The sequence below is a fragment of the Didymella exigua genome (assembly GCF_010094145.1).
Source record: "Didymella exigua CBS 183.55 unplaced genomic scaffold M421scaffold_23, whole genome shotgun sequence".
Classification (NCBI taxonomy): Eukaryota; Fungi; Ascomycota; class Dothideomycetes; order Pleosporales; family Didymellaceae; genus Didymella; species Didymella exigua.
The window spans coordinates 359,044-385,572 of record NW_022984797.1 but is presented as its reverse complement, the minus strand read 5'-3'; the positions used below and the strand labels follow the sequence as shown (position 1 = coordinate 385,572).

The following is a 26,529-nucleotide window of genomic DNA, read 5'->3' as shown; positions in this document are numbered from 1 at the left end:
AATTGTGCTGTTCTTAATTAGACGGTTTACTTCAACAAGGTGTGCGAGATGGTGTTGACATCAACTGTGCTGTTCTTAATTAGACAGTTTACTTCAACAAGGTGTGCGAGATGGTGTTGACATGAATCGTGCTGTTATCTAGACGCTTCACTTTGACGAGGTGCGTAGGCAAAGACATGGACGTGGACACGGACACGAATATGGATGGATATGGATGACGTAGCCACATGTAAACAGCCACTCGACGCTGAATCCCAACAGGGGCAAACAGCCCAGCCCAACCCAAGCGCCAGAAAGCGAATGCTAGGTATATATGCAAAACACGCGCGCGAAGATGCAGCACCGTCAGAAGGCAACGAAAAAAAAAAAAAACATCAAATCATGAGGCCGTCCGCCGTTACGCCGTGGATGGGTGGTGAGGGAGCGAGCCCGGTCAGGGTGATCCGGGCTTTGGTGGAGAGATGGAGATGCCCGATGGTGATAATGATGATGGATGCACGTCGACGTGGCAAAGGTGGTGGAGTGGATCCAGGTCGACCCCAAATAGGTACGTTGCCCAGCTACGTCGACACCGCCCTCGACATCCTCCCCGACGACGCGCAGCTACGTAGACACCTTCCTCGACATCCTCAGCAGTCGCGTCTTGAACCAGGTGACGAAGCTCAGCCACCGCCCCTTCGCCGCGCGCTTGGTCGTAACCTCAGGCGTAACGCCCACCTTCTCCAGATCAACAGTGCTGACGTGCTTCGGCAGGCTGTTGACATGCGCCTCGCGGTGGTCCGAGTACTGCCTGCCGCCGACGCTGGGACGGGGCTGTTTCTCGTTGGTCGCCGAGTCGGAGACGCTGCGGCTGCGCTTGTAGTCTGCGCGGTCCGTCGCCTCGGACTTGCGGCGCTGGTGTTCTTGTCTCTTGGCCTGTCGGCGCGAGTCCCGCTCCGCTTGCTTGCTGAGTTCCTTTTCGTACCGCCGCTCCTTGGCGAGCTGTTCCTCGTCGAACTTGGCGCGCGCGGCGCGGATCGAGGCTGCGCGCGATGCGGCGTCGATGGGCGAGTCGCGGCCCCCGCGGATGAAGCGCAGGCCCTGGTCGAACGAGGTGCGTGAGCTGGGCGAGGTGGTCGTGTCGATGGACTTGAGCGTGTCGCCGCGGGAGCGCGCCTGGGCGACGGGTGAAGTCAGGGAAATGGTGGACTGGGAGTAGTTGTTGGCGAGCCGGGTGCTGGAGTTGTTGGTGTGGATGCGCAGGGATGCGCCGGGGACAGAGGACATTGAGCCGGAGCGGCGCCCGGGCTCGTACGCGTTCTGTCGCACCCGGAACTCCTCGTCGGACATGATGTCGTCGCCCGCGTGCTCTGCCCCGAGTTCCGACGATGGCGACGACCTGGAGGCGGGCGGCAGGTAGGCGGTGGGCTGCGGCGTCGGACGCATGGCCGGCATGGGCGTCGGGCGTGTCAGCCCAGCCGACGACGTCGAGAACTGCGAGTTGTTCGAGGTCGAGCGGGTGTGTCGGTGGCGGCCGCTGACGGGGCTGAAAGGGACGTCTGAGATGGAGCGCGAGTACGGTCCACTGTACTCGGCGGCGATGCCGAGGCTTGCCAGGCTCTCGTTCTCAGCCGCCGGGCGCGAGAGGTCCAGCGAGTTTGCGTTCTTGGACGACAGTTTCCGCACGTACGGCTTGATGTTGAGTGGGTGCGAGGACGTGTTTGCCGGCGTCTGGCGCGGCAATTCGGTCCATTCCTCAATGGTCGTCTTGGGCGTCTCTGAGCGACTGAACGTGAATGCGCCGCCGTCCACAACCGGGCTCAGCGGGCCCAGCGGGCTCAGCGGGCTCGCCAGCGACGACGAGGCCGAGTGGCCGCGCTTGTGCAGCCGCGCATGCCCCAGGTGCGCAGCGCGGGAGGAGACCATGGTGGTGGTGCTGGACACTCGCCGTGTTACCAGGGCATGTCAGGTGTAAATAGAGGACCGGGCGGTGGAGGGGAACGTAGCACGAGCATCTATCACCAAGCAACGGCCGTGTCGACAGGTATTGAGGCCGCGAGGAGATGGGACCGGTGACGAAACCACGACCTGCGCTGGCTGCACTGGTCAAGCGGGTCGCTGGGCACTTGGTTCAGTCGCTACCGGACTATCCGGGTTGTTCCAAGAAGCAGGGCGCGGCACGGTGCGCTGGAGAGGTGCTCCGGGGAGATGCGCAGAGACGATCAATCTCGTCGTGATCGTGGGAACCTCGGGCTCAACCGATCAACCGATCAACAGATCAATGCAGACGCAAGCAGAGGCGCTGCTGCTTATATGAGACTGTGCCGCAGCACCAAGTGCGGTGCAGTCACTGCAGTGGGGAAGACTAGCAGGACGGCGACTCCATGGTCGAAACGATAAGCCCCAGATGCGCCCACGGTCGAATCGCAGCGCGCAGACGCCTGGCCGCGGCGCCGGATCCACCAGAGCCTGTATCCACCGAACGACGGTGAGCACTACTGCTTTGTTTGAGCGTCTCGAGTCGCTCGCGTTTGCACTTGCTCGCACACACGCCATTCGCCGTCGTGCTGAGGGGTCGCCGCAGAGAGGCGACCCCAACGCGCAAGCAGTGGCACCGCAGTTGTCTCGGCGTCGAGGTGATTGGCAGCGTCTCGGCGTCGAGGTGGGTGGCAGCGTTGCTGCAGCGGCACCCGCAGCCGGATCATCCTGCAAACCGCAGCGCGAGGCCGCGACCCATCTGCCTAGCCTCCGCGCTCACCGACTGCTGAAAAGCTGACTTTGCTGCTCTGGCCCTGCGCGTGTGCTGCGCAGTGCACGCAGGTCTGGTAGAATAGTGCAATCATGCAATGACACCGTGCGGAGCTCCATCCGATGTTGCCATGTCGACTGATGGGTCGTTGTTTCATGGCTCGCAGCTGACTGTCGTCTTCGTGAGCACGCTCGCCGTGGTTCGAGGTCCCCCGCGTCTCAGCCCACGGTAAGCCGGACGTCTGGATCATCACTCGCATGCAGCACCCGGGACCCAGGTACCCTGCATCTCCGGCCGGCGCTGTGTTGACATCTTTCACATCTTTCACATCTTTCACATCTTCACATCTTCACATCTTTCACATCTTCACATCTTCACATCTTGACATCTTTACATCTTCACATCTTGACATCTTTACATCTTTACATCTTTACATCTTCACATCTTGACATCTTCACATCTTCACATCTTCACATCTTCACATCTTCACATCTTCACATCTTCACATCTTCACATCTTCACGCTCTTTGACGTCGACCGTTCAGTGACTGCCATCTGGGTGCCGTAGCCTCGTGAGCAGAGTTGGTGGAGCATGAACGCTGCTTCACAGCAGCAAGAGCCTGGTGGTTCCCAAGACGATTCCCCAGCACGCACTCCCAGAACGTTGCCACTGCTACTTTTACTTTCGTTATACCGCTCGAGCGCGTCGTTGAGACAAGCCCGGACTACTTCATTGAGTGAAATCTTGATTGTCGCCGCGGCAGATGGCTGGTTCGAGCGAATGCTACTTGCAGATCAAGGTGAAAGATGCATGTCCTGGACATGATCATCACGAACACGCAACCACGAAAATAGATGCAACTCTGGAGACATTTTTGACAATAGGCGATGGGCTCTAAGAATGATGGCCCAGACCTCGGTCGGCTGTCAGGTCTGTGAGTCTCATTCTGCAGTCTTTCGTTCCCTGGACGACAACATGGTTCTTGAGACAACACCTTCAGTGAGTGGTTGAACGCCTCCAGAGTCGGGGTGGAGGCGGCTGATGTGGATATGCATATGGAGATGCTCAGGTCCAGACTTGTTTACGGAGTTCAGGAATAGTACTTTGTAGTAGAGCAGTGACTGTAGGCAGTGACTGTAGGCAGTGGCTGTAGGCAGTGACTGTAGGCTTAGGCAAATGCGTCGACTGCCTCTGCTCTAGGTTGTGACGCTGCGAGGGTGTGCGGCTGCGAGGGTGTGCGGCTGCGAGGTTGTGACGCTGCAAGGTTGTGACGCTGCGAGGTTGTGAGGCTAGCGTGACGTCGCCGCACGGTGCACCCTCCTCTTAACACCGTCCGAAGGTCAAAACAATTTCCCTGCCATCGCAGACCCATCACCATCCGCGCGCCGCACGTCAACCCAATCCCGGCGCAACCATGTCTGGCAAACGCGCGAACCTCTTCGGCCAGGGCCGCCCAGAGGAGCCGTACAACGAGCGTGACGAGCCTGCCGAGATTCCTCAGCGGGCGACGGCTGCTCAATTGGCCGCGCGCAAGTAGGTGCCCTTCATCCACCCCGTGACTCGAGGGCCTCCGCGCATCTTCTGCGCCCTTCACTTTCACGCGCTGACTGTCGCCCCGCAGGATCAAGACGGCAAAGCCCCGCCGCGCAGCCGGCGCCTCGTCTGTAAGTCCTTCTCGTCCACTCGCCGTCGACCGCGATCGCATCCACCACCACCGCCGCCGACGCCATGGTCGACAAATACAGTCCCGCGCACCGCAAGGCCGTGCGAACGCGGAATTTGCTCCACCAACGCGCTCTTGCTAACGCGACCCAGGGACTCTCACAGAGCGCGAACTTTGGTGCAGGTCAGCCAACAGCTAGTTTCGGCTTTGGTGCGTCGACGCCCGTTGGAGGCGACAACGGCGCGAACGCCTCTGGGGGCATGTTTGGCGGAGGGGCTTTTGGCGGCAGCACCACGAGCACCTTCCCGCCGCCTGCGCAATCGTCCGACGCCAACGGCATGTTCGCGAACAACTCGTTCACCTTCGGCGCCGGCACCCAGAGCAGCAGCCAGCCGTCTGGAGCTGGCTTTGCCTTTTCGCCCGCATCATCCACAACAAACCCCTTCGGCGCACAGAACGGCGGCTCGGGCTCGGTGTTTGGCAGCCAGCCTGCGAGCAACCCGTTCGGTGCACTCCAGAACAACACAAGCAGCGCATCAGCGTCGCCCGGCATGTTTGGCACAACAAACGGCGCGTCTACACCCGCCTTCAGCTTCGGGGATGCCAGCTCGTCAGCAGCCGCCGCACCAAGCACGCCAGCCCCGGCCGCGCAGCCGTTCAGCTTTGGAGGAAACGCGACTCCATCGACCACGGCTTTCCAGTTCGGCGCGACGCCCGCTGCCCCGGCCAGCAACGGCACGTCCGGCTTCCAGTTCGGCGCGACCAGCTCTGCTGCCCCGGCCAGCACCCCCGCGACTGCCTCTACGGGTATCTTTAGCTTTGGTGGGCAGAACAATGCGACTCCAGCGGCAGCACCCGCGTTTGGTGGATTCGGCGCGACATCAGATGCTCAAAAGAGCGAGAGCACGCCTGCGGCTGCAGCCGCGCCCACCTTCACCTTTGGCGGTGCAGCGACACCAAAGCCCGCGGAGCCTGCCACCCCTGTGCCAGCTACCAACATGTTTGGAGGCGCCAGCACACCCGCTCCCGCGCCTGCCAGCAGCCTCTTCTCGGGCCTGCAACAGCCTGCAGAGTCTAGCACGCCCAAGTTCAGTTTCGGACAGACACAGGAAGCACCCAAGGCGCAGGATTCGGCACCAAAGTTCAGCTTCGGGCAGACACAGGAAGCACCCAAGGCGCAGGATTCGGCACCAAAGTTCAGCTTCGGGCAGACACAGGAGACATCAAAGCCAGCAGACGCGGCAGCCGACAGCACACCAAAGTTCAGCTTTGGCCAGACTCAGGAGACGCCCAAGGCGCAAGAGCCAGCGCCCGCGACCCCGAGCTTCTTCAACAGCGCAAAGCCCGCAGAACCAGCCAGCAGCGCCGCACCCGAGACATCGAAGAGCCACAATCCTTTTGGAGGACTCCCCAAGCCGGCAAGCACACCAGCGCCGGACTTTGGCAGCATGTTCGGCGCATCACAGAACAAGGATACCGCTCCAAAGGAGAGCGAGAAGCCTGCGAGCACATCCTTCTTCCAGGCACCCGAGGCACCGAAGCCGAATTTGTTCAGCGGTTTCGGCACACCCCAGCCTGCGAAGACGGCTGGGAACGAGCAGGCAAAGGCCGGCATGTTCACGGCGCCGCCCAAAGCAAGCTCTGGCTTCACGTTCGGTGCATCCAGCAGCCAGGAGCCAGCCACACCATCCAAAGCATCGGAGGCGCCAGCTACGCAGGATACACCAGCTCAGCAGCCTCCCGCCAAGGAGATTCACAACCCCTTTGCAAGCCTTCCAGGTTCTTCGAGCGGCGGTGGAGGCCTTTTCGGCACACCAAAGGCGCAGCCACCTGCATCACCCACCCCGGCGAAGTCTGTAGCACCCGCCTTGGACACATCGGCACCACAGCTGCCCAAGATTGGCAAGCTCAACGTGCCAAAGGACTGGGCTGTTGAGGAGCTTGCTGCGCCACAGAGCGCAGACGAGACCTCCAACTACATCATTCAACTGGCCACGCAACTCCAACACATGAACCTAAAGTACCGTGAGATGATCACCAACGTTTCTCCGTTGGCCGACTGGTCAGCTCTGTCAATATGGCACCACAATCAATCGCGCTCGCTCAAGACCAAGATCGACACTGCAAAGAAGCAGCGAGCAATGGCAAAGGGCGTTACGGGCTTCGAGTCGGCACTTTCCACCAAGCGCAAGGTCAGCGAGGAGACCTTGGAGGAAGCATCTAAGCGCTCACGTCCTACCGAGCCCTCTACGCCGACACCGAAGTCGTCGACATCCTCCACAACGACCCCCAAGGCTGCACCTCCCGCAACTGCGACATCGAACCTGTTCTCAAAGGCCATCAGCAAGGGCGCGACACCCGAGAAGAGCACGCCCGAGCCACCAAAGGCCGCTGCGCCCAGCACTGGCTTCACCCCCTCCTTCAGCGCGTCTGCTGGCCCCTCTGCGCTAAAGCCGAGCACTTCTGGATTCACCCCGTCCTTCAGCGCTTCAACCGGCTCGGCAGCTCCTCAGTCCACCCCGGCATTCAGTGCCACAAACGGTACGAATGCTGCCAAACCAGCAGCCACATCCTCCGGCTTCACTCCCTCCTTTGGCGCACCAAAGACGTCCACAGCGTCTACCGGCTTCACTCCATCATTCGGCGCGCCCAAAGCTGCTTCGTCAGGTGGCTTCACACCGACATTCGGTGGCAGCTCGAGCGCTGGACCCACTGACTTCATGGCCGCGTTTGCCAAGAACGCGAAGACATACGAGCAGCTCGCGGCTGAACGCAAGAAGAAGGCCAAGGACGAGGACTACGACTCGGACGACGAGACTGAGGAAGAGTGGAGCGCACGATATGACCAGCAAGAGGCCGAGCGTCTTGCGAAGGAGAAGGAGGAGGTCGCATCTGCAAGCGGCTTCAGTCTGCCGGCTTCTACCAACCCGTCCGGCGCCACTACACCGACACCAGAGACTGCGAAGAAGGCCGCTGAGCCCAAGCCGGCTGCCTCCACCAACCTATTTGCCGGTCTTGCAAAGTCAAGTAGCGGGGCCTCTACACCCAGCTTGTTCCGTCCTGCCAGCCCGGCGCCATCTACATCTGGTGCACGCTCAGTGTTTGACACACCTGCTGCACCGAGCCCATCGGGTAATCTGTTTGGTCACCTCTCTTCAGGTCCTTCGTCGGCCCACCAGGACGACACCGATGAGGACGAGGAGGAGCACGACGACCAGTCGCATGTGGTTGGCTTCACAGGATCTACATCGCCCAAGCGCAAGCTTGGCGACTCGGAGACTGAGTCGGATGACGCGTCTAGCAAGACGCAGGACACTGTCCCCAAGAAGAGCAGCCTGCTCTCCCGCATGACCAGGGCCGACGATGCAGACAGCGAATCTGAAAAGGAGAACGACAAGCCTGGCTCCATCTTTGGTCAGACCAACGGGACCTCGACCCCTACCAACAAGCCATTTGCGTTTTTCAACTTCGACGCCGCCGGCGCCAACACCGCGCCTCCTAAGAACGCCTTCGCTGGTGACCAGACGTTCAAGGCCGGTAGCCCGATCAAATTCGGCGGTGCTCCAGCTACCGAAAAGAAAAAGGATGGCCCAACGTTCCAGTTCCAGCCGGCTACACCTTCGCCAGCCGAGTTCTCCACGACTCCAGCGAAGCCACCTCCATCCGGCAGCCTGTTCAGCTTTGGTGGCGCGGGCGGCTCATTGCTTCCGCCCAACTTTGGCGCCTCGGCTCCTAGCTCAGCCCCGTCGTCAGTCTTCTCTTCTCGCGCTGGCACGCCAGCAGCTGAGACTGAGGCGAACAAGGACTCAGCAGCCGCCGATGATGAGGAGGGCGAGAAGCACGAGCAGGTTGATCTGTCGCAGCTGACGGACGAGGAGAAGGAGACGACTGATGTCGTCTTCCACATCGACCTTGCTCTGGCCAAGCAGCAAGTGGACCAAGGCGACGGCACCAAGAAGTGGGAGAACTTTGCGCGTGGCCCTCTTTGGATCCTGAAGGACAAGGTCAGTGGCAAGTGCTTTGTCCGGATTCGCATTCCCAGCGGCGCAACGCCTCTGAACTACCAGATTCTGCCTGCGCTTCGATCGACTGTTGCTGGGGGTAGTCGCAAGATGGTTCAGGCCACGCGCCCGGGCAAGGACAAGGGCCTGACCCCTGTCTACTTCGCCGTGAAGAGTGCAGAAGTCGCCGAGGCGCTCTCCAAGAAGTACAACGAATCCATGCCATCGACCTAGGTGACGCAGTACGCTGGCGACCTCCGTGGTCCGCCGACCGATCCCTGATCTTACCATTCTTCTCCTCGTCTTCACGCACCAGCTCACACACACGATCTGCTTCTACACGACCGACTGGCTCCACGATCTTGTTTGTACCCACCAAAATTGGCGCTTGTTTGTTTATCATGTTGGGGATTCGTCGTAGCATTGCATTGCGTGGCGTTCTGGGCAGCTTTGACTGCGGCTAGGGTAACAGCAGGTAGGGTGCTTCGTGTAGTATATAGCAAGGTCAATCTACCAGCGAACAAGGTTCGAATTTCAGTCTGGATTTTCATGCGGTGAAGACGGGGCTGACTTGTGTTGAAGAGTTGGAGAACGACGAATCAAACGTCCAACATGTCGTACAGATGTTGTGTGACGCGAGTAGCCCAGTGTCTGCAAGCCACGGTGCTTCAAAACACTAGAATCACAAACATCACGTGCAATCGATCCCATCATACAGCGGCGAAATAGTGCCGGGCTCTTCACGGTGACGTCCCAAACTGGACACTGGTCCCTGCGTCGTACACGCGCCCGCGCCCGCTAGCGCCTGTCACCATGACTTTATACACAAACGCGTCACTGCGCTGCGGTGAAGGCCAACACCGGTCGCCTCCATGGACGAGCCCTCGGAACAGCTCCACCTCGAAACCCGCGACGCCGTCGTCCGAGCGCTCGCAACGCGCCGTCCGCTCCTCCACCACCTGAACGCCGACACGTCCTGGCTGCTGCAGATCCCGCGGCCGGCCAACGCCGTCAAGCATGGCAGCCGCGTGTACTACAACATCCTGATCGACCCGTGGTTCGTCGGCGGGCAGTCGGACGTCGCCAAGTGGTTCTCGCAGCAATGGCACGCCACCCCGAGCGCGGTGCAGAGCATCGCCGACGTCGAGGAGACGGTGCGCCAGGTCGAACTGCTGGCTGGCGGAATGCGCAGGGGCAGCAAGCGGCGCGCCGGCGCAGACGACGAGACGCTGATTGACGCCGTCGCCATCTCGCACGAGTTCACAGACCATTGCCACAAGGAAACGCTGCTCGAAGTGCACCGCGACGTGCCCGTCTTCGCAACACCGGTGCGTCCCCCACGCCCACGCCTCAATCGCACCACGCGCTGACACGCCCAGGAAGCATCCAAGCTGATCTCCTCCTGGTCGCACTTCCGCAGCGTAACCACAACACCCACCTTCACCACCGGCAGCGACTGGCGCGACGTCTCGCTCGCCCCCCTCCCATCCTGGCTCAGCATAAGCCGCCTAACCGCCGAAAAAGACTCACTATACTACCACTCCGCACTTCTAATAACCTTCGCAACCCACCCCTTCCTATCCAGCACACCGCGCAAGCCCCGCTCCTCACTCTCCATAAACAGCGACGGCCACGAAGCCCTCCCCGCGCCCTCCACCGACGCCGCAGAGGCCGTCATATACACGCCCCACGGCATCCCGCATGCGGCGCTGACCCCCGTCGCGTCCGCCGAGCCCGAACTGAAGGTCCTCGCGTTCCTGCACGGGCTGCACGACGTCCGCATCGGCGGCGCGCAGCAGCTCAATCTCGGCGGCACGAACGGGGTGCTCGCGCAGCGCCTCCTGCGCGCGCGGTACTGGGTTGCGACGCACGATGAGGTTAAGAGGGGAGGGGGATTTATCAGTTGGTTTCTGAAAAGGACTGTCTGGACGGTTGGGGATGCGGTGAGTGCGGCGCGCGGGGAGGCGCGTGGGGAGGAGGTGTGGGAGGATTTTGAGGATGTGAGGTTCAGGGATTTGGAGAATGGGGAGGGCATGATTTTGGAGTAGACGGCTCGAATAGGCTTTGGCTCGACATAGTGCTGTTGTAATCGTGAGATGGCTTCGCTAACGTTGATGCTGTCATCGTGTTGATTCTACGTGGAAAATTAGGAAGTGAATACAAGGAGCCGTTCGGGCACGACGCGCTAGTGAAAACGCGGTTTCGCGCTAGCACGTGAGCTGTGCACACCTCATGCCTTCCTCTCTCGCTAATCAAAATGCTGACAGCTTTCGACGTTCGACCAAGAGGTCCCGAGTATAATAAATGGTTAGAGTGCGAGACGTGACTCAACCTCGTCCCTCGACGGCCTGGCGAAATTCCAATTCTACCTACATCACCTCACTACTGATCAGACGCTCCCTTGGCCGAGTAGTTGGGTCCAGGACCGTGGGGCTGGAGATTGAGCAGGAGAAGGCGTGGTGGATCACGGACATGTATGTTTAAACCGCACAGCAATCGCAAGCTGACGTGTTGTGAGAGGGCTGGATGCATTGCCTTGTTCGCTTGGGGAGTCTACACGATAATCTCCGTCATGAGATCCGCCGGCCACTTCGGCTGGTCGACTCCATTCCCCCTCGTGCCGACGTTGAACTTCAACTCGACCTTTCCGCCCGGGAACTGGATGATGGGCTTCGGACACGACACGTCCTTGCCAATCGCGCCCGAGTACCGCGTCTCGAAGAACTCGGGCCGCAGGACGACGTCGCCTGCGTTCACTTTCAGCATCTGCAGGAACCGCGGCAGCAAGTACACCATGTTGTGGTAGTGCCTGAAGACCTGCTTGCCGTTGCGCTGCCAGACGTCTTCCCAGACAGCCTGCGGGTAGACACCGACGCTGTTGACGAGCCACTGGGAGTAGTAATTCAGTGCGACCTGCGTCGTTAGTCTGGCACGACACAGCGATGGTGGCGGTTACTCACATCGACCCTCCAGCTGCCACCCTCGGCGCCGCGGCGCAGCAGCGCGTTCAGCACACCGACCACCCCGCTCGTCCCCGTGCAGAAATCGCTGTTCGGGAACACGGGTGTAACGGGCTCGTCGTGCCCCATCGCCCGCCCAAACTCGGTGCTCACCCCACAGCACGCATCGCTGATCTGCTGCCACCCCGAGCGGCCCTGCCACGGCCCATTCCAGCCGTAGCAGTTCTCCCGCACCACCACGATGCCCCTCTCGCGGTCCTTGACCAGGTCCACAAGCGCCTCGGGGCTGAATCCATACTTGTCCAGCACCCCCGGCCGATACGCTGTGACGACAACATCCGCATCGCGCACCAGCTCGCGCATCGTTGCGCGGTCGGCCTCGGCCCGGAAATCGAGATGCGCGTTCCATTTCCCCCAGTTCAGGTCCGCGTGCAGAATGCTCATGTCCGTGAGATGGGGCGCGGTGATGCGCAGCACGCTCGCGCCCAGCTCAGCGAGGCCGCGCGTAATGGCCGGCGCGGCGATGACGCGCGTCAGGTCGAGGACCTTGAGGCCTGCGAGGGGCCGCGCGGGGCCCGTGGCTGGCGCGTCAGGCCACCAGCATGGCGGCTGGGTGGGATTGGCGAGAGAGTGAACGTCGTAGAGGCCGATGTGGGCGTTTGCTTTCCCGTGTTCGCTGGCGCGGAATTCGTCGGCCGTCCAGCAGATGGTACCGGCTTGCTTGAAGGTGTCGCTGGCGAGGGTCTGCATCTCATTGCTCTGGAGCTTGCCGACGGCGGCGGCGTAGGGCTCCCAGCTCTCCTCTACTGTGGCGAAGGGCATGTCGTGCGGTAGTTTGAGGCTGTCCTGCGTCGGATCGGGGTTCATGCTACCGTGGAGATGGAAGTAGCGGCCGTCTGCGCAGCGGTAAATGTTCGTCGCGCTTGTGCGGTAATGGCTGGAGGCTGAGTTGTGCACATCTGTGTCCTTGAAGTACTTGCTATACGCGCTTTTGTCCGAGGAGAAGACGGATATGGCTTCGCCTGCGGGGTCGATTGTGTTGAGCAGCGCGGACATGAAGAAAAGTTGCGCGTGGTCGCTGGGCTATATTAGTACGAAGAGGGCGGGAGAACATGGGGGCCGGAGACGAACGTGTTAATCACTGCTTCTTGGGCTGAGACGCCATATTTTCGTGACAGCAGCACGTTGATCATGGCGGCTTCAAGTCCTTTCAGGGCTGAGATGCTCTCTGCGAAACGCCAGTTTATCGGGATACTGGGCTTGTGAGTTCCTTCGAAGCGGACTTTTGCAGCTGCTTCAGCGATGCCGTCTGGGAGCGTGGAGGCGACCAGGGGGTTGTTCAGGATGCCATCGTTGAAGACCTTTTGGGTCTCGTCGGGGATAGAATAGTTTTCCAAGCTCTTTGAGACCCCATTCGAGCCTTCAGTCACGCTGTTCGTCGCCATCTCGGATGGTTTCTTTAGTATTTCTCAAGTTTTGGAGTCTAGTTGGAGCAGACAGTGCCGGCTTTTAAGTCTCCCATATCGTCCCCATTCACGCCGGATGCATTTCGGCATTCATAGGCTACCAGAAGCGTTCCTCGGTTTCTTTTGTGTGAAGTTCCTAGACGACATGTCGTGTATCAGTAGTCATCACAATCGATCCGAGGTCGAGTCACGATGCGCGACTCAGCCATCTGGCCAATCAGAAGCGTCCCCGCACTGCAGCATTGGTCTCGTGCGCTGCTTTTCGTACAAAGGCGCTGGAAGCTGTGCAATATAACAGTTGGCTACACATTCCATTGTTGCCAAAGGAATTTCACCAACTTCATCAAGTTGCAAGACATAGAGAAGCGTTTACCTTTTGTATCACCTGTCGCCATGTCCGAAGCGAATTACAGCACGCGATGGACATCTCAACGCGGTGCCCGTCCAGTGCGCATAGCTAATTGCTCAGGCTACAAAGGTCTGTGCGATTTTCCACTTACACTTTTGTTGCTGATCTTCTGCAGCTGATCCTGGGTACCACATGCGCTACCAAGCCGAACTTGGGGATGTCGACTTCATCACCGGCGACTATCTCGCCGAAGTCAACATCGCTGAGAATGCGCAAGCTCATGCTGCCGGCACTCATCCTGGCTGGGAGCAGACAGCGTGGGAGGGAATTGAGCAGACCATTGATCTCTTGGCCGAGAAAAGGATCAAAGTGGTCATCAATGGAGGTGCTCATAATCCCAGAGGTTTGGCAGAGAAGGTGCAAGAACTGGTGAGTCTGATGTCAGAGCCTGGAGGTAGTCGCTGAATCACCGCCAGGTCACGGGCAAGGGACTGGACCTGAAAGTTGCGTTTGTGCTTGGTGATAACCTGATCGAAGAGATGAAAGATATCCGCGAGAAGGGACTACCGCCACACCTGGACTCCGAGAACAGCGAGGTCATGGTCGCGGAGCATACGCTGGACCTTATTGAGAAGAGTGACAAGCCAATCGTTAGCGCGAATGCGTATCTTGGTGCTCGCGAGATCGTCAAGGGTCTTGAGCAGGGAGCCGATATTATCATCGCAGGTCGAGTCGCAGACGCCAGTCCGGTATGTAATTCGAGTGGCGAGCTGAACCTGTTCTGATGAATGTAGGTGATCGGAGCGGCGTGGTACTGGTATGGCTGGAACGACACCGACTATGACGAGCTCGCTGGAGCTCTTATCGCCGGTCATTTAATCGAGTGCAGTGGGTACGTGACTGGATCGAACTTTGCGGGCTTCTACGAGTATTCACTAGAAGACCTGTTCGACATCACGTTTGGTATCGCCGAGGTAGAGAAAGATGGTACCTGCATCATCACGAAGCATGATGCGAAGAAAGGCTTCGTAACAGAGGACACTGTGAAGTGTCAGTTTCTATACGAGTTGCAGGGTAATGTCTACCTGAACAGCGATGTCAAGGCAATACTGGACGATGTGCATGTAAAGGCTGAAGGGAAGAACCGAGTCCGTGTCTGGGGCATCAAGGGCGCTCCTCCACCTCCAACAACAAAACTTGCCGTCTTCTATGCCGCTGGCTACCAGAGCGAGATCGTCGTCAATGCTGCTGGCTACGCCACAGCTGAGAAGTTCGAGCTATACGAACGAATGCTCAAGTTTGGGCTCAAGCGGCTTGGCATACTGGACAAGTTCGATGTCTTGGAGTTCCAGCGCATCGGCGTGCCTGAGCCAAATCCGAAGAGCCAGCTGAGGTCGACGACATATCTACGCATCTTCGCGGAGGCAAGTAATGCCAACGTAAACCTCGGACTGGCCAGCCTCATGGGTGAGTTCGCGATGCAGCACTACTCTGGCTTCCACAGTACGTCAGACCACCGCACAGCGATACCGAAGCCGTATATCTCCTACTATCCAGCAATCTACCCACAATCGTCACTTAAGACATCGATCAATATCCTACAACCTGGCGGATCTTCCAAGGACGTGGAGGTTGCCAACGTGCCCACTACGCCGCCGCCGCGCTTCGAGCAGCTCAGTAAGCGTGAGAGTTACGAGACTCGCAACGCTGCTGACCTTTCATCCTTCGGCCAGACGACACGGGCGAGACTGGGCGACATCGCGCTTGCACGTAGTGGCGATAAAGGTGGCAACGCGAACATCGGCTTCTTTATCCCGACTCAACTTCCCTCAGCCTATCCTGCCTCGTCACCACTGTACGCAGAGTCATGGGACTGGCTGCGTACCTACCTCACGATTTCAAAGCTTCAGGAGATGTTTGGCGAGAGTTGGAGCGACAAGTTTTACATCGAGCGAGTTGAGTTCCCAAACATCATGGCGGTGCACTTTGTGGTGTATGGCGTGCTGGGTAGAGGCGTAAGTGGAAGCAGTAGACTCGACGCTTTTGCGAAGGGGATGGGTGATTGGTTAAGAGATGTTGAGGTCGACGTGCCAGTCAAGCTTTTGGAGGGGCGGAGGAAAACAGCAGGTACGAGTGTGGTGAGCGGTTCCAGGCTGTAAGATTGCTATTCCTTTGTGATGCGGATGTTTTGAAAGGGATGGAATCTCGAGAAGGGAGGAAGCGGGATGTCGCCAAGCCGGCATGACGTAGTCGTATTTGTCGACCATGGCACAGCCACAGCCACATTTATTCTCTTGCTGCGCCCTATCTATCTTCAGGTTACACAGAAGGTCGTCAGCATCATCAACAGTTGTTCGCCTCTTGATAGGGAAACCAGAAAACCTCAACTGAGCTCCGTGTTTACTTCATCAAGCTCTGTCTGAAACGCGCCACGCTTGTGAATCTGATCAATACGTTCCCAAACCACCGTCTTACTCGTTACTCCAGGCCAACATCATGTTCAAGAAGTTGAAAGAGAAAGTCAAGGGAGAGAATAATGGGGCTCAACAGCATGTTTCCGGGGGGCGCACGCAACAACAACTACATCCTAACAACCCGTATTACTCATCTTCGCAACAATACACCGCATCTACAGAGAAGTATCAGGCGCCCTCAGGTCCACCCCCCGGTAAGTCCTCGTCAAAATCAGAGTACCATGCACCTCCAGGGCCGCCTCCAGCACATGCTGCAAACTCGACCTATGCGCCTCCACCAGGTCCACCATCTGCACACTACCCTGATGAAGCACCACCCAGCTACGAAGCGCCAGTGCGACATAACTGGCAAGTGATTCCAGACACTGCGCTTCTACCACCGCCGCCATCGATCGGATACGAGAGCTCACCAACGGCTAACTCGACTACGGACGAAGGCGAACGAGCATACAACTGGTGTAATGCGAATCCTCTTTGGCCGCCGTACAACATCGAGCCGTCAACTCATGCAGCTATCCAGAACGCGCAGCTTGCTCTCTTGCGCGCGCCGAGTCTTGTCGGAGACATCATGCCACAGCCGCAAGCTGGGCACTGGAAAGTTCGCACCAAAGCCAACTGCCGCGACTCCAGCATATTGACGAACCTGCCGATGTATTCCGCTCTCGTCGATACACCGCTGTGCACTCAACAACCGAAGACGATCTACTTCGAACTCAGAGTGACTGGTATTGGTCGAGGCGGATTTTCTCTCGAGCAGGCAGATGCAGGTATTGCAGTTGGTTTCATTGCACCGCCGTACCCTACTTTCCGACTTCCTGGCTGGCAGCGTGGTGGCCTCGGTGTGCATGGCGACGACGGCCGAAGATATGTCAATGATACTTGGGGTGGTGTTGACTTCACGACCGCCTTCGCGCCGGGCGACACCGTTGGCATTGGCATGACATTCGCAATCCCAAAGAACCCACCAAGCTATGAGACAGGGCAGCAAGGAAGGCTGATGGACATTGAGGTGTTCTTCACGAGAAACGGAAAGAAGGAAGGATGTTGGGATGGGAATGAAGAGCTAGACGCGCGAAGTGAGGGAGGTACCGTAGGCTTGAGGGGCGATTTTGATTTGTTCCCCGCCATTGGGGTGTTCGGTGGTGTTGATTTCGAAGTCTTCTTCCATCCTTCTCAGTGGCTCTACCGACCAGCATAAATGCAGGTACATTTCATTTATCAGCGCGGTACGTTATATAACATATGCACGGATAAAAAGGCACGCATTGCTGATTGTGACAGAATAAACTTTACTCATGCCCCTCTCCCTTCCTTGCCTCCACAACTCAGCAATCCCTAGATTGTGTCTCATCTTCGCCATTGCTTGGTGTATGCTAATGTGCCGATAGACTACTGATTGCCGTCATTGTAGTCTGATGTACTCAAGGAGCAGCGAATATTAGTCCAGGGCCATGTACACTTCGAACCAACCCGCTAGTTTTTCTTATTGTGAGGGAGACGATTGTAGCAGTCTCAATAATACATCTGCATCCATGACGACAGAGTGCCGCCAAGCGAGCCTGGAGTTTTGACTGGCCAACTGGCCCAGTTGTCGGAGCAGAAGACAACTTGGGACTGTGATCAGAGTTGTTGCTATCTCTCATTTATTCTACTCGTACGAAACTAGAAAGACGCTTAATTCAAGGCTAGAACTGTAGTCTGTAGAAGAAGTAACCAGAATCGTCATTAGGATAGTCTACGCGTAGGTTCATCGTTACAGCTTATAGCAAGCCATGTTACAAGTATCTTTCGGCTTTAAGGTATCTTAGACACAAAGCATCTGCAGGATTTTGTTCAATCTAACATTATCTACCTCAAAATCTGACGTAGAAGAGAAGTTAGTTCTTTGCAGTAATGCCCTCCCGTATTGACCTAGATTGACCTCTAATACCAGATCTAGATTATTTCAACACAGTCTTACAATTAGCAGTATATCGCTCTAACATGGTGCATACTCTATCTAATTCTATCCTAGCGAGTACTCAGCAACGTTCTCAATCTCTATAGAACACTTACGTCAATGAACCGCACGGGTCATCACGAAGCTGCTCTGATTATGTATCCCCAACAGCGGCGTGATAGACCTGACACCACGAGCGCAGGAACGATAGCGCTTGGTAAAACCCGTGCTGAAATGCACAGCCCTTGTCCATCACATCCTCGAAGCAACGATCATGCTTATCTGGTGCGTTAGATGGTCTAGTCGACAGGCGCTAGCTCGCTGGGACTTAGAATCCATCTTCGGGTCTGTGGTCCTCATCATCACGCTTGCGCTTTCCTAAAGATCCCTCCGAGGAAGACACGCGAGCCTCGAGGTGGTAGTCACATTCTGATGAATGAGCCCGGTCGTGAGTAGTCCTAAGGAAAGGTCGCTTCTACCGTATACTGCGTCCATGATCTGAGCCTCTAGCGCTTTGTCTTCTTCGCCGTCTTTTGGTCGTTGGAAAATGCACTCTATATTGACCCAAAGTTTTTCGATCCCTTTCGCTTGCGCGAATAGAATCGCGCGTTCGAGGTGGTGACTGGGGAACTTGCTTTTGCGTGGCTCTTTGCCCGGCCGCTGGAACATGTATCCAAAAGTCTCTCGATTGTCGCAGCCATATGGAGGCAGGTCATTGCCGCCAGTCCATCGCCAGGACACAGCGACGTATGCACTGTCATCGTCTTGTTGGTCAGTCAGGGGGAGTATCAAGGTCTCTGGTGGCCAGGTTCATTGGCCTCTGTAGCGCACGGTCGAGATGTCAATGAAACTTAGGTTCTCTGCCCACTCAGATGCTTTCCGTTTTGCTTTATAACTATTGCTGAACGGCAATCAGCTGTTTCAGGAGGGCCGGACGTTCACTGTTGAAGATCTCGCCGAACGTGAGGTTGAGATCGTACTTCATCAGCTGTAGAGCATCCGGATGCTAAAGAAGTGTGAGATGGAGCTAAATCAGGGCGCGAAGGATTCGATAACGAGGATGCTGGACGCGCTTTCTTGGGCGTGAAGGAACGCATATTAGCGCTTCTCCACGTCATCTTCGCTCTCGAACCAGCGTACCTTGCATATCGAAGGCCTTGCAACAACACAAGTTTCCAAAAATGTTGCCACACTGAACATTATCGATAGTACAATCCTTGAGCAATATTACAATCACTTCACTTGCCTTCTTCGTTCTAGCAAGATGAAGTCATGCACACGTGCCATAGATCCTGCCTCGGCATAGGTTTAGCGTCAAATGGTTGTGTTCACATGCGTCAACCCCGGACTTGATCTACATCATCATTGTCACAAGCCTCCGAGCTGTAAAGCTGTTCATATACCCCAGGTACCCCAAGCCCTGATCTGTTCTCCCCCGCAGCTTGTGTTCGTTCTTCACGATAGCTTCACGACCGCTCCAACAGCATATTAGCCATCAACACCGCCAACATGTCTCTCGCGCTTGGTAAGCACTGCGTGTTACCTAAATTTCCAAAATCACGCACGTTGGGGCAGTACACAATGTTGGGCGGCACGTATCCGCTCTATTGTCCTCCATAAGCAGTGTCGAGCGACAATGCAGCTTGTGACCATCCCTCACGCGGAAGAACACCAGACAGGCGCAACACGCAGACTGAACCCAAAGCTAACACCCACAGACAACTTTCCCTCCTCCGCCGCCTTCGACGCAATCCAAGCCTCGCTCTCCGCCTCGCCCGCCGACCGCAAAGCCGCCATCAAATCCGGAAACGGTATCTTCGGCTTCACGCTCAAGAACAACGGCAAAGAAGAATCGTGGCACATTGACCTAAAGGAGAGCGGCACAGTGGGCCGGGGCGTCGCGCCCGAGGGTAAGAAAGCGAACGTGACGCTGGTACTGAACGACGCCGAATTCCAGAAACTGGTCGAGGGCAAGGCGAACGCGCAGAAGCTGTTCATGAGCGGGAAGCTGAAGGTCAAGGGCGACGTCATGAAGGTAAGTGAGAATGGGTTGCGTGGACGAGAAGAGTGCGCTGACGTTCTCTGTAGGCGACTAAGCTGGATCCTATCCTTAAGAACGCGCAGGCGCAGGCGCCGAAGAGCAAGTTGTAGATATCACCGCTACATCTTGGCGCTTCGAACAATGAACAAAAACCCAACACTGTCTATCAGGGCCAGTCTGCTGCAGGTGACAATGTGTTAGGCCCAAGTGTGCATCGGAAACCCTCCATGGCGCTACAAACCAAAGCGATCGAGTCGGTCGCTGGAAGTGTTCAGCAAAGACTCGGCAACATGGAACTGCGCAAAATCATTTGTACCTGTGCCTATCGAAGATCTAGAGACAGCAACTTCGTGACCGTTGCTTGTCGGCAAGTCAGGGTGTTTATATTCAGTTCTGTAATCTGTCAGACAAAGAGGCCTTTGCGGTCAGCCACCCTTCAAATCGGTGCACTAGGAGGCTCCTTTCATGCGATTCAACGTCAATATTCCCCAGCTTGTAGCTCTGACTTAGTGTTGGGTCGGTGAAAGTGCATGGGGGGCAAGCATGAACAATCGGTACGTACAATCGCGGTGCCTGTCCAGTGGAAGTCTCGGCATGCGCTTCAAGCACGAGTCGCACATGACCAATGAGTATTTGGGAGACAGGCTTGTATTGCATCTTCGTTAGATTTGACAAAGAAAAGTTTATTGAATGATCGTGAAAATGCTAGTCATGTCGTTTTGTATCTACAGGTTTTCGTCCGTGAAGTATCATAAGTATGTTCGTGAAGAAGGCCGTTATAGGTAGCCGAAGCACGTGGCATAAGACTCCGAAGAGACTGTGATGTGAAGTAAAAGCAGAGACATAAGAGAGGTCGGTCCAGTCGAGCGTCAAGTCTTGAGACGAAACATGAAACAAAGGAAAGCGGACCAAAGAGCGAAGGTCCGCGAGAAACACAAAAAGGAACCGAGCCGCAGCGCAAACCACCCCTCCTATTGGCTGGTGGAGCCAGAGGAAGCTGGTTCTTGCGCCTGTACATGATGGCTCATCGTAATGCAATCGCAACCGTCACCGCCTAGTCCGTGGCTGGTGAGAGAACTCCAATTCCAAACCCTGGGTATCACCGTGATTATCTTGACTTGACCGGACCGCATACCTCTCGACTCCACCAACGCCGCAGCTAGTGCGTACAGAATAAACACAATCCACCTATCGTCCTACTTTAGGTAAACGTCAATAGAGCATGAGAAGCAGAGGCGTATCTATTTCCAGCTCGAGATGCGCAGAAACCGCTTCATATGATCCGCATCGAAGAAACTGTCCTTCTTGCTGTGATTGGGCGTGCCGATGGCGGGGCTCTTCTTCAGCTTCTGGTTGGGCTTGCTGAGCCAGCGCGAGAGCGTGTGACCGTTTCGGTCTTTGCTGGCGTCCTCGATTGCGGCGTCGACCTCTTCCAGGAGCGGGCCCATAATGCGCGGTTCGGCCTCGATAGGGGACAGCATGATAGGGACGTCCATGACTTCCTCCTGGGTCTTCTTCCAGCGGTCACTGCCGGTAATGATGGTCAGGGGCTGCAGCGCGTCGTCCCAGCTGCCCTCGCGGAGCTTGACGTCTTCGAAGTTGAAGTCGATGAGGGTGCGGCGGTGGGTTTCGATGAAGTTGGAGATCTGGGTCGAGTCCATGACGGCGTTTTCGAGCTCCATGCAGCGCAGGCGGGTGAACCGGAGAGGCTTGGGGCCCTTGACTTCGCTGCGCATAGTGGGGTGTGTCATCTCGTCCTCGACGGGTTGCATGCAGGGCTCCTTGTCTAGAGAAAGTGGAGATGGGCCGCGCTCGCCCTTCCATCGGAAATGTAGTCTCGTGACACCACGTGACAAAGTTCGCAGGTAGGCATGAAGAATGCGCAAATGTTCAATCGATTGCGCGCGAATCTTGTCGGATGATGTTACCAGTGGGATAGACTCCATACAGATAGACAGCCTTCGGATTTGGGTCCAGCGCTTGGCGGATGATGGTGTGCTTCCAAAGCCGTGCATGGGGTGAAGGTAGAGAAGGCCGCCAGCGTGGATGGGATGCATTGACAGCGCAGTCAGGCTGTACAATGGCGCACGCTCGACGGCAATACGGATGGAGATGAGCGCGTAATCGACTACTGTCCGGCGGTGTCGAATTTGGTTGTTTGAGCCGGGGCACGAGATCTTCAGGTGTGTGAGGTTGATGAGCTCAGAGAAGGCGGAAACAAAGGAGGGAACGTTTGTCGCTGCATGGAACAGAGGAGGGTACTGCTTAACGAGAAGGTCTTGCATTTCCCAGCTCCCGTACTTTGGCGTCTTGTCTTTCGCGGGGCCGTTCTGCGGGTTCTGGACCTGGGGCTCGTATACGAATTGAAGTTCGGCTCCGGTCTCCGGGTCAATGACTGGCGGCAGGAAGGTCTCAGGAGTGTGCGGCATATGGAAAGTGAGCGTCTTGATGTGGCGTCCTATCCTAGAAAGCGCTTCAAGGCGCGCAGGCTTCGTGAAGGTTGATGCTTTGAAAGTAGTAGTGACTGAATCGAAAAGGAAAGGCGCAGCGCGCGTCGACATATCATGGCAGGCGAGGCGGAGATTGGCTAGATCCTCTGCTTCCATTTGGTCGAGCATGTTGTCGCGACATTTGTCGTTCAGCCAGAATCGTAGAAAGACCGAACTGGTGGATAACACAAGGTTGCATACTGAACCGTAAGATCGCACCGCTGCGTTCCGTTAATGATCTGCCACACGAGGCTGGGCTCTAGGGCGTCTTACATCGTCCATCTACAGTGGTCGCAGGCGATAACGGTATCTCACCAAAAAGCAATTTTCCGCTGGAGTTTGAAGCAGTTGTCGCACGGCTAGCATAACTGCTTTGGCTATCCCCCGAATAGGAGCGCTTCAGCTGAGGCGGCGCCTGGCGCTGGGAATACATTGGATGGATGTGTATTGGGTGGCATTCAAGATTCTGTGGAAAACTGCGTCAGAGTGTCGGTCTGGTGGGTAGTAGCAAGTACGGCTTCGTCATAAGAGGTTCGCAAAGAGGTGGGGAAGCTCGAGCCGTCACTGAATCGTCAATATTCAGGAGTGCATGAAAAGTCGGTGAATGTGGTCAACCTCCAGGGCATCGTGGAATCCTCAGGAACCCGGGCGCCCTCGAGGAGCTAGTATTTACCGCATCCTCGACATGCGGGGCCGCGCTACAGGTGAGATGCAGGTGTGAGTCAGACATGCTGTGATGATGGCAGTGAATCCCGTCCCCAAAACACGTCTCTTCTCTTTGCGGCCAGTTCATTGAGAGGAAAACGCGACTATATCACGGTGGGAGAGCGTGTTCATATGGTGTTCGACGCGACGATTCGGCGGCTGGGTCAGAGTGGGCTGCTGCCTGGAGTAGGCTTGAAACGTTTCATGGATTGCAGCGAATGGAAAGACTCGCTGCGCGGGATACAGCATGCAGCTCTTGCAGTAGGCTTGCAGTAGTTTCTTGGGCGCTGTGACTGGCCACAAAGGACTGGCGGTCAGCGCTCGAAATCGCGTGTAGCAGTGGCAAGGCGCGTTAACTCCCGCTTGCGCTACTGTGCATATTGCCATGGAGAGTCGCGATTTGAGGGCAAAAACAAAAACATTCTGCGCCTGTCCGCAGTTCCTGCGCTGGTGTGCGCGCCCGCGTCTGTCTGAGATGCAGTCCTTTCGTGAACGTGCGCGAAACAGAGTTATCGATAAGTTGCCGGAAGGCGCGTCCCGCAGCTCAGCTTGACAGTGTCCACACCGTCCGCCACAGCATCATATATGGCCGGCCTCCCTGCTGTTGAAGCATTAACACGTTGAAACGTTTTGGCCAAACTTTGATCTTCGCTGCACCGTGCTTCAACAAATATCTTCGGTAAGATAAGCGAGTCCTTGTCAGGACTACTCTTCACTCGAGATACACCACAACAAGTCTAGCCATCACACAATAATTGCGACGCACGAAATCAAGGAAGTCCACCTTAGCAACGGCGAGCAACGGCGCAACGATCGAGATAGCGAGCAAGACAGCAGGCCCTTCGTAAGGACAACACGACAACAAAGAAACCTCTCGCCGTGTTGGGCTGCACGCTTCCAGAACAGGCCCGGCATCCACTTTGCTGACTCGCCCCCCACCGCTAGCCCATTGACCTGCAGCAACTCTAGGATTCTTTCAGGCGAGCAGCATCGTGCGTGTCTTGGCCAGACGCACAACTTGCACCATCCACGGCTTCTGCCAGAGTCCGCCCGACACTGCTGTGAAAATGCCGCACTTGCATGAACCGTCTCTTTGATCGGTCTCTCCGCCGCTGAGTCGTGTTGGTTCGGTGGTCTCTTCGTTTGTTTACATGTGTTCCACGCGACCGACATGTTGTGTCACCCCAGCCTCGTGGAAAAAGCAATTATGCTTTGCGTGAACGCTCTGTTGGCCTGGAGGTCCTCATTCATCCTTCACGGCCGGTTCCGCAGATCCAGTTCGCTATGCAGCGCAGGACCAATAGCCGAGTCAGGTGATATCCAGGTAATGCTTGTGGGTCAGATTTCATTGGACGGAGACGGCGAATAGATGTGTTGTCAGTGCAATGGTACCATGTCCTGGTACGACTCGGCCGGTAACCATTCGCGAGATTCGCTAGAAGCTTCTCTCTTAGAGTCACCCTCGGAATCTTGATTGGACTTGGGACGTTCTCGGACGTGAAACATGGAGGTTTGTTTCGTTTCGAGGGCTTGATTTGGCCTCAGTAAGGTGCTTGAGGTATTAAGTGATTGGCTAGAAACATAGTTCTACCGTCGTGCTGCGGCCCGTAGGTCTCCTCCCACGTCCACATCCGCCATGCCCAACGGCCGCCCAGCCCCATCGCAGACCGCGGAGGCAATCGCGGCAATCGCCATCCCTTGTGTCACCAGATAGATCGTTCTCTCTTCTCTTCGCTCCACATTTGTGCTATGACTCCTCTATCGCCTCTTCTCGTCCGAGAACCTAGGTGCTCCCTCGGGAACAGGAGGAGGTTGGTATGTCCCTCTGTACCCGTTAATCGGGGGCAAGTTTTGACCGACTGCTTCCTCATAAGTCGGCGGCGGCGCCTCGGAAGATTCACTCTGGGGCCGATGCGTTGCGTTAGCAGACGCGCTTGGCCCACCAAACCCAGCGTGAGTTGGCATTGTAGGCGTGTGCGGTCCCTGTGCTGGAGGCGGTACACCGAGGTTAGCCGTGTTGCCTGGTTCACCCGTCAATGCAGATTCAAGCAACGCCTTGGGAGGGGCGATGCCAGAGTAGACCTTAACCGGCAATCGTAGTGGTAGGACAACTAGCTGGTCCTCGCCTTGCTTGTAGGAGCCGTAGCCGATACCTACGCGTACTTCCAGCTCATATAAGCGTGACAAGTTGCAGGTTTGGAATGTGGGTGGAACTGTAGGTGGAATCGGCTTGTCCGACCAGTACTCTGGGTTGATAGGTACTTCTGTCTCCACAGCGTCCGTGGGCGCTCCCAACGGGATAGCCATGTTGCTGAATGAGCAGAGGATCCAGCTGTTTGACTCTGTCCGAGCAACTTCATGCGCCCGCACTTTCGTGTAGCCAATCAACTCGATCTGAAGCATCTGAAGATATACGTTCTTCGCCCGCGGGCTCATATTCTTCATCAGCACCCGCAGAGGCATATCTTGGTTGGCTGTCAAAATAGCGGGGTTCGGCAACCGAGCATCGAGCGAGACGCGTGGTGGAGAGCCTAAAGATGTAGGTGATGTTGGCACACTTGAGGAGCTTTTCCTGTCGAAGAGACCTAGCTTCTTTCCTGCTGCTACGCTAGGCGCATTCTCCAGGAACTGGTGTTGTCTCCTTGCATATGCCTCGCCATCTTGCCTTTCCAGCCGTGGTGGCTCGATTGGCAACAGTGTGAAGCTCGCGACTGCCCTTGGGTTCTCTTTAAACAGCGATGGTCTATTCACTGTGACCTTCACGAAGTATCGAATCTCAGCCTCGCCGGGAAACCCGGTAAGGGACGGTGGCAGTGCGGACTTGATGTGTTGTGTCGGAGTCTTTGCGAACTCGGGTATCGTGTTGGCGAAAGAGATATTCGAGATGGGTGCGGTCGCTTGTTGCGCATGGCAAGAGGTGTTCAGTGGAATCTGTTCTTATGAGTGGTTGCGCACAGCTCCTGTTCGCTTGACTCACCTTGAACTGGAAAGGGTATTCGAAGTTGCCAGCTTGCATGGTGAACCCGGTTTTGTTGTTCGTGAGGAGGTCATCCTGTTGCATTGCCGTAGGCCATAATACTTGCGTCTTGTACAGGACTTTGTGTACTTCCAACACCGGTCGCTGCTTGTCTGGTCTACTGGGATGTATCGGCGCAAGTAGTCTCGTCTTCGACTCGCCCTCGAGCTTCACTACGATGCTGCCGACATTGGTAGGATTCGGCACCCGCAGATACACTTTTCCTTGAATAACATCGAGGTTTGTATAGTGCTCGTGAGGATGATCGAGCGCAATTGATACCAGCATCTTGAGGCTACGATCGTATTTGTGTAACTACGGAGTTGCACAGGCTTTGTCGTCGTGGATATCAGGTGAACGGATAGTCGCAAGTATGGTGGGGGTCGGGCAGCATGTCACTTTATGTCGAAACAACAAGTGTCGTGCGTTCTGCAGGATTATCTGGCGGCTGAGTTGTGGTTTACGGAACGGGCGGCACAGCCCAAGAAACGCGTGTCGTTGTTGCTTGAGTATTGCTGCAGGTGAAATGTCACAATTGTCAAACTGTCGGAGCGCGGCGGAGGGGCGGCGGCTTGGCTACGTCATATGGGTCAAACGCGCCTACCCTCACAGGCTTCTGGAGATGTTTCAGCGGTTGACGACCCATGGAGATTGATACTCTATATTTATTTATCTCTCATCGGTATCTGGATTACCC

The 26,529-nt window shown here is 56.6% G+C and overlaps 8 protein-coding genes across 8 annotated transcripts; 4 read left to right on the top strand and 4 right to left on the bottom strand.

Annotated features, from left to right (window-relative positions):
- Positions 1-427: 427 nt before the first annotated feature.
- Positions 428-2,361, bottom strand: M421DRAFT_422987 (uncharacterized protein). The gene has a single exon (XM_033593326.1). It carries the CDS (start codon positions 1,903-1,905, stop codon positions 604-606), a length of 1,302 nt encoding a protein of 433 aa, XP_033446549.1. The 5' UTR covers positions 1,906-2,361; the 3' UTR covers positions 428-603.
- A 6,904-nt stretch (positions 2,362-9,265) lies between these two features.
- On the top strand, positions 9,266-10,441 carry M421DRAFT_68007 (uncharacterized protein; the record flags this gene model as incomplete). Its single annotated transcript, XM_033596467.1, has 2 exons — positions 9,266-9,721; positions 9,773-10,441. The coding sequence occupies 2 exons, from the start codon at positions 9,266-9,268 to the stop codon at positions 10,439-10,441; spliced, it is 1,125 nt and encodes a 374-aa protein (XP_033446548.1).
- Positions 10,442-10,946: 505 nt separating this feature from the next.
- Positions 10,947-12,798, bottom strand: M421DRAFT_68209 (CAIB/BAIF family enzyme; the record flags this gene model as incomplete). The annotated part of the gene is made up of 3 exons (XM_033596489.1): positions 10,947-11,306; positions 11,354-12,431; positions 12,485-12,798. 3 exons carry the CDS (start codon positions 12,796-12,798, stop codon positions 10,947-10,949), a joined length of 1,752 nt encoding a protein of 583 aa, XP_033446547.1.
- Positions 12,799-13,360: 562 nt separating this feature from the next.
- Positions 13,361-15,327, top strand: M421DRAFT_67963 (DUF1446-domain-containing protein; the record flags this gene model as incomplete). Its single annotated transcript, XM_033596460.1, has 4 exons — positions 13,361-13,597; positions 13,645-13,917; positions 13,963-14,675; positions 14,859-15,327. The coding sequence occupies 4 exons, from the start codon at positions 13,361-13,363 to the stop codon at positions 15,325-15,327; spliced, it is 1,692 nt and encodes a 563-aa protein (XP_033446546.1).
- A 337-nt stretch (positions 15,328-15,664) lies between these two features.
- On the top strand, positions 15,665-16,840 carry M421DRAFT_68202 (uncharacterized protein; the record flags this gene model as incomplete). Its single annotated transcript, XM_033596488.1, has 1 exon — positions 15,665-16,840. The coding sequence occupies one exon, from the start codon at positions 15,665-15,667 to the stop codon at positions 16,838-16,840; it is 1,176 nt and encodes a 391-aa protein (XP_033446545.1).
- Positions 16,841-19,090: 2,250 nt separating this feature from the next.
- M421DRAFT_102628 (sterol-binding-like protein) lies at positions 19,091-19,732 on the top strand (the record flags this gene model as incomplete). Its single annotated transcript, XM_033586807.1, has 3 exons — positions 19,091-19,106; positions 19,300-19,616; positions 19,670-19,732. 3 exons carry the CDS (start codon positions 19,091-19,093, stop codon positions 19,730-19,732), a joined length of 396 nt encoding a protein of 131 aa, XP_033446544.1.
- Positions 19,733-20,863: 1,131 nt separating this feature from the next.
- M421DRAFT_68086 (uncharacterized protein) lies at positions 20,864-22,544 on the bottom strand (the record flags this gene model as incomplete). The annotated part of the gene is made up of 2 exons (XM_033596478.1): positions 20,864-22,332; positions 22,385-22,544. The coding sequence occupies 2 exons, from the start codon at positions 22,542-22,544 to the stop codon at positions 20,864-20,866; spliced, it is 1,629 nt and encodes a 542-aa protein (XP_033446543.1).
- Positions 22,545-24,574: 2,030 nt separating this feature from the next.
- M421DRAFT_102626 (arrestin) lies at positions 24,575-26,120 on the bottom strand (the record flags this gene model as incomplete). The annotated part of the gene is made up of 2 exons (XM_033586806.1): positions 24,575-25,747; positions 25,794-26,120. The coding sequence occupies 2 exons, from the start codon at positions 26,118-26,120 to the stop codon at positions 24,575-24,577; spliced, it is 1,500 nt and encodes a 499-aa protein (XP_033446542.1).
- Positions 26,121-26,529: the final 409 nt, after the last annotated feature.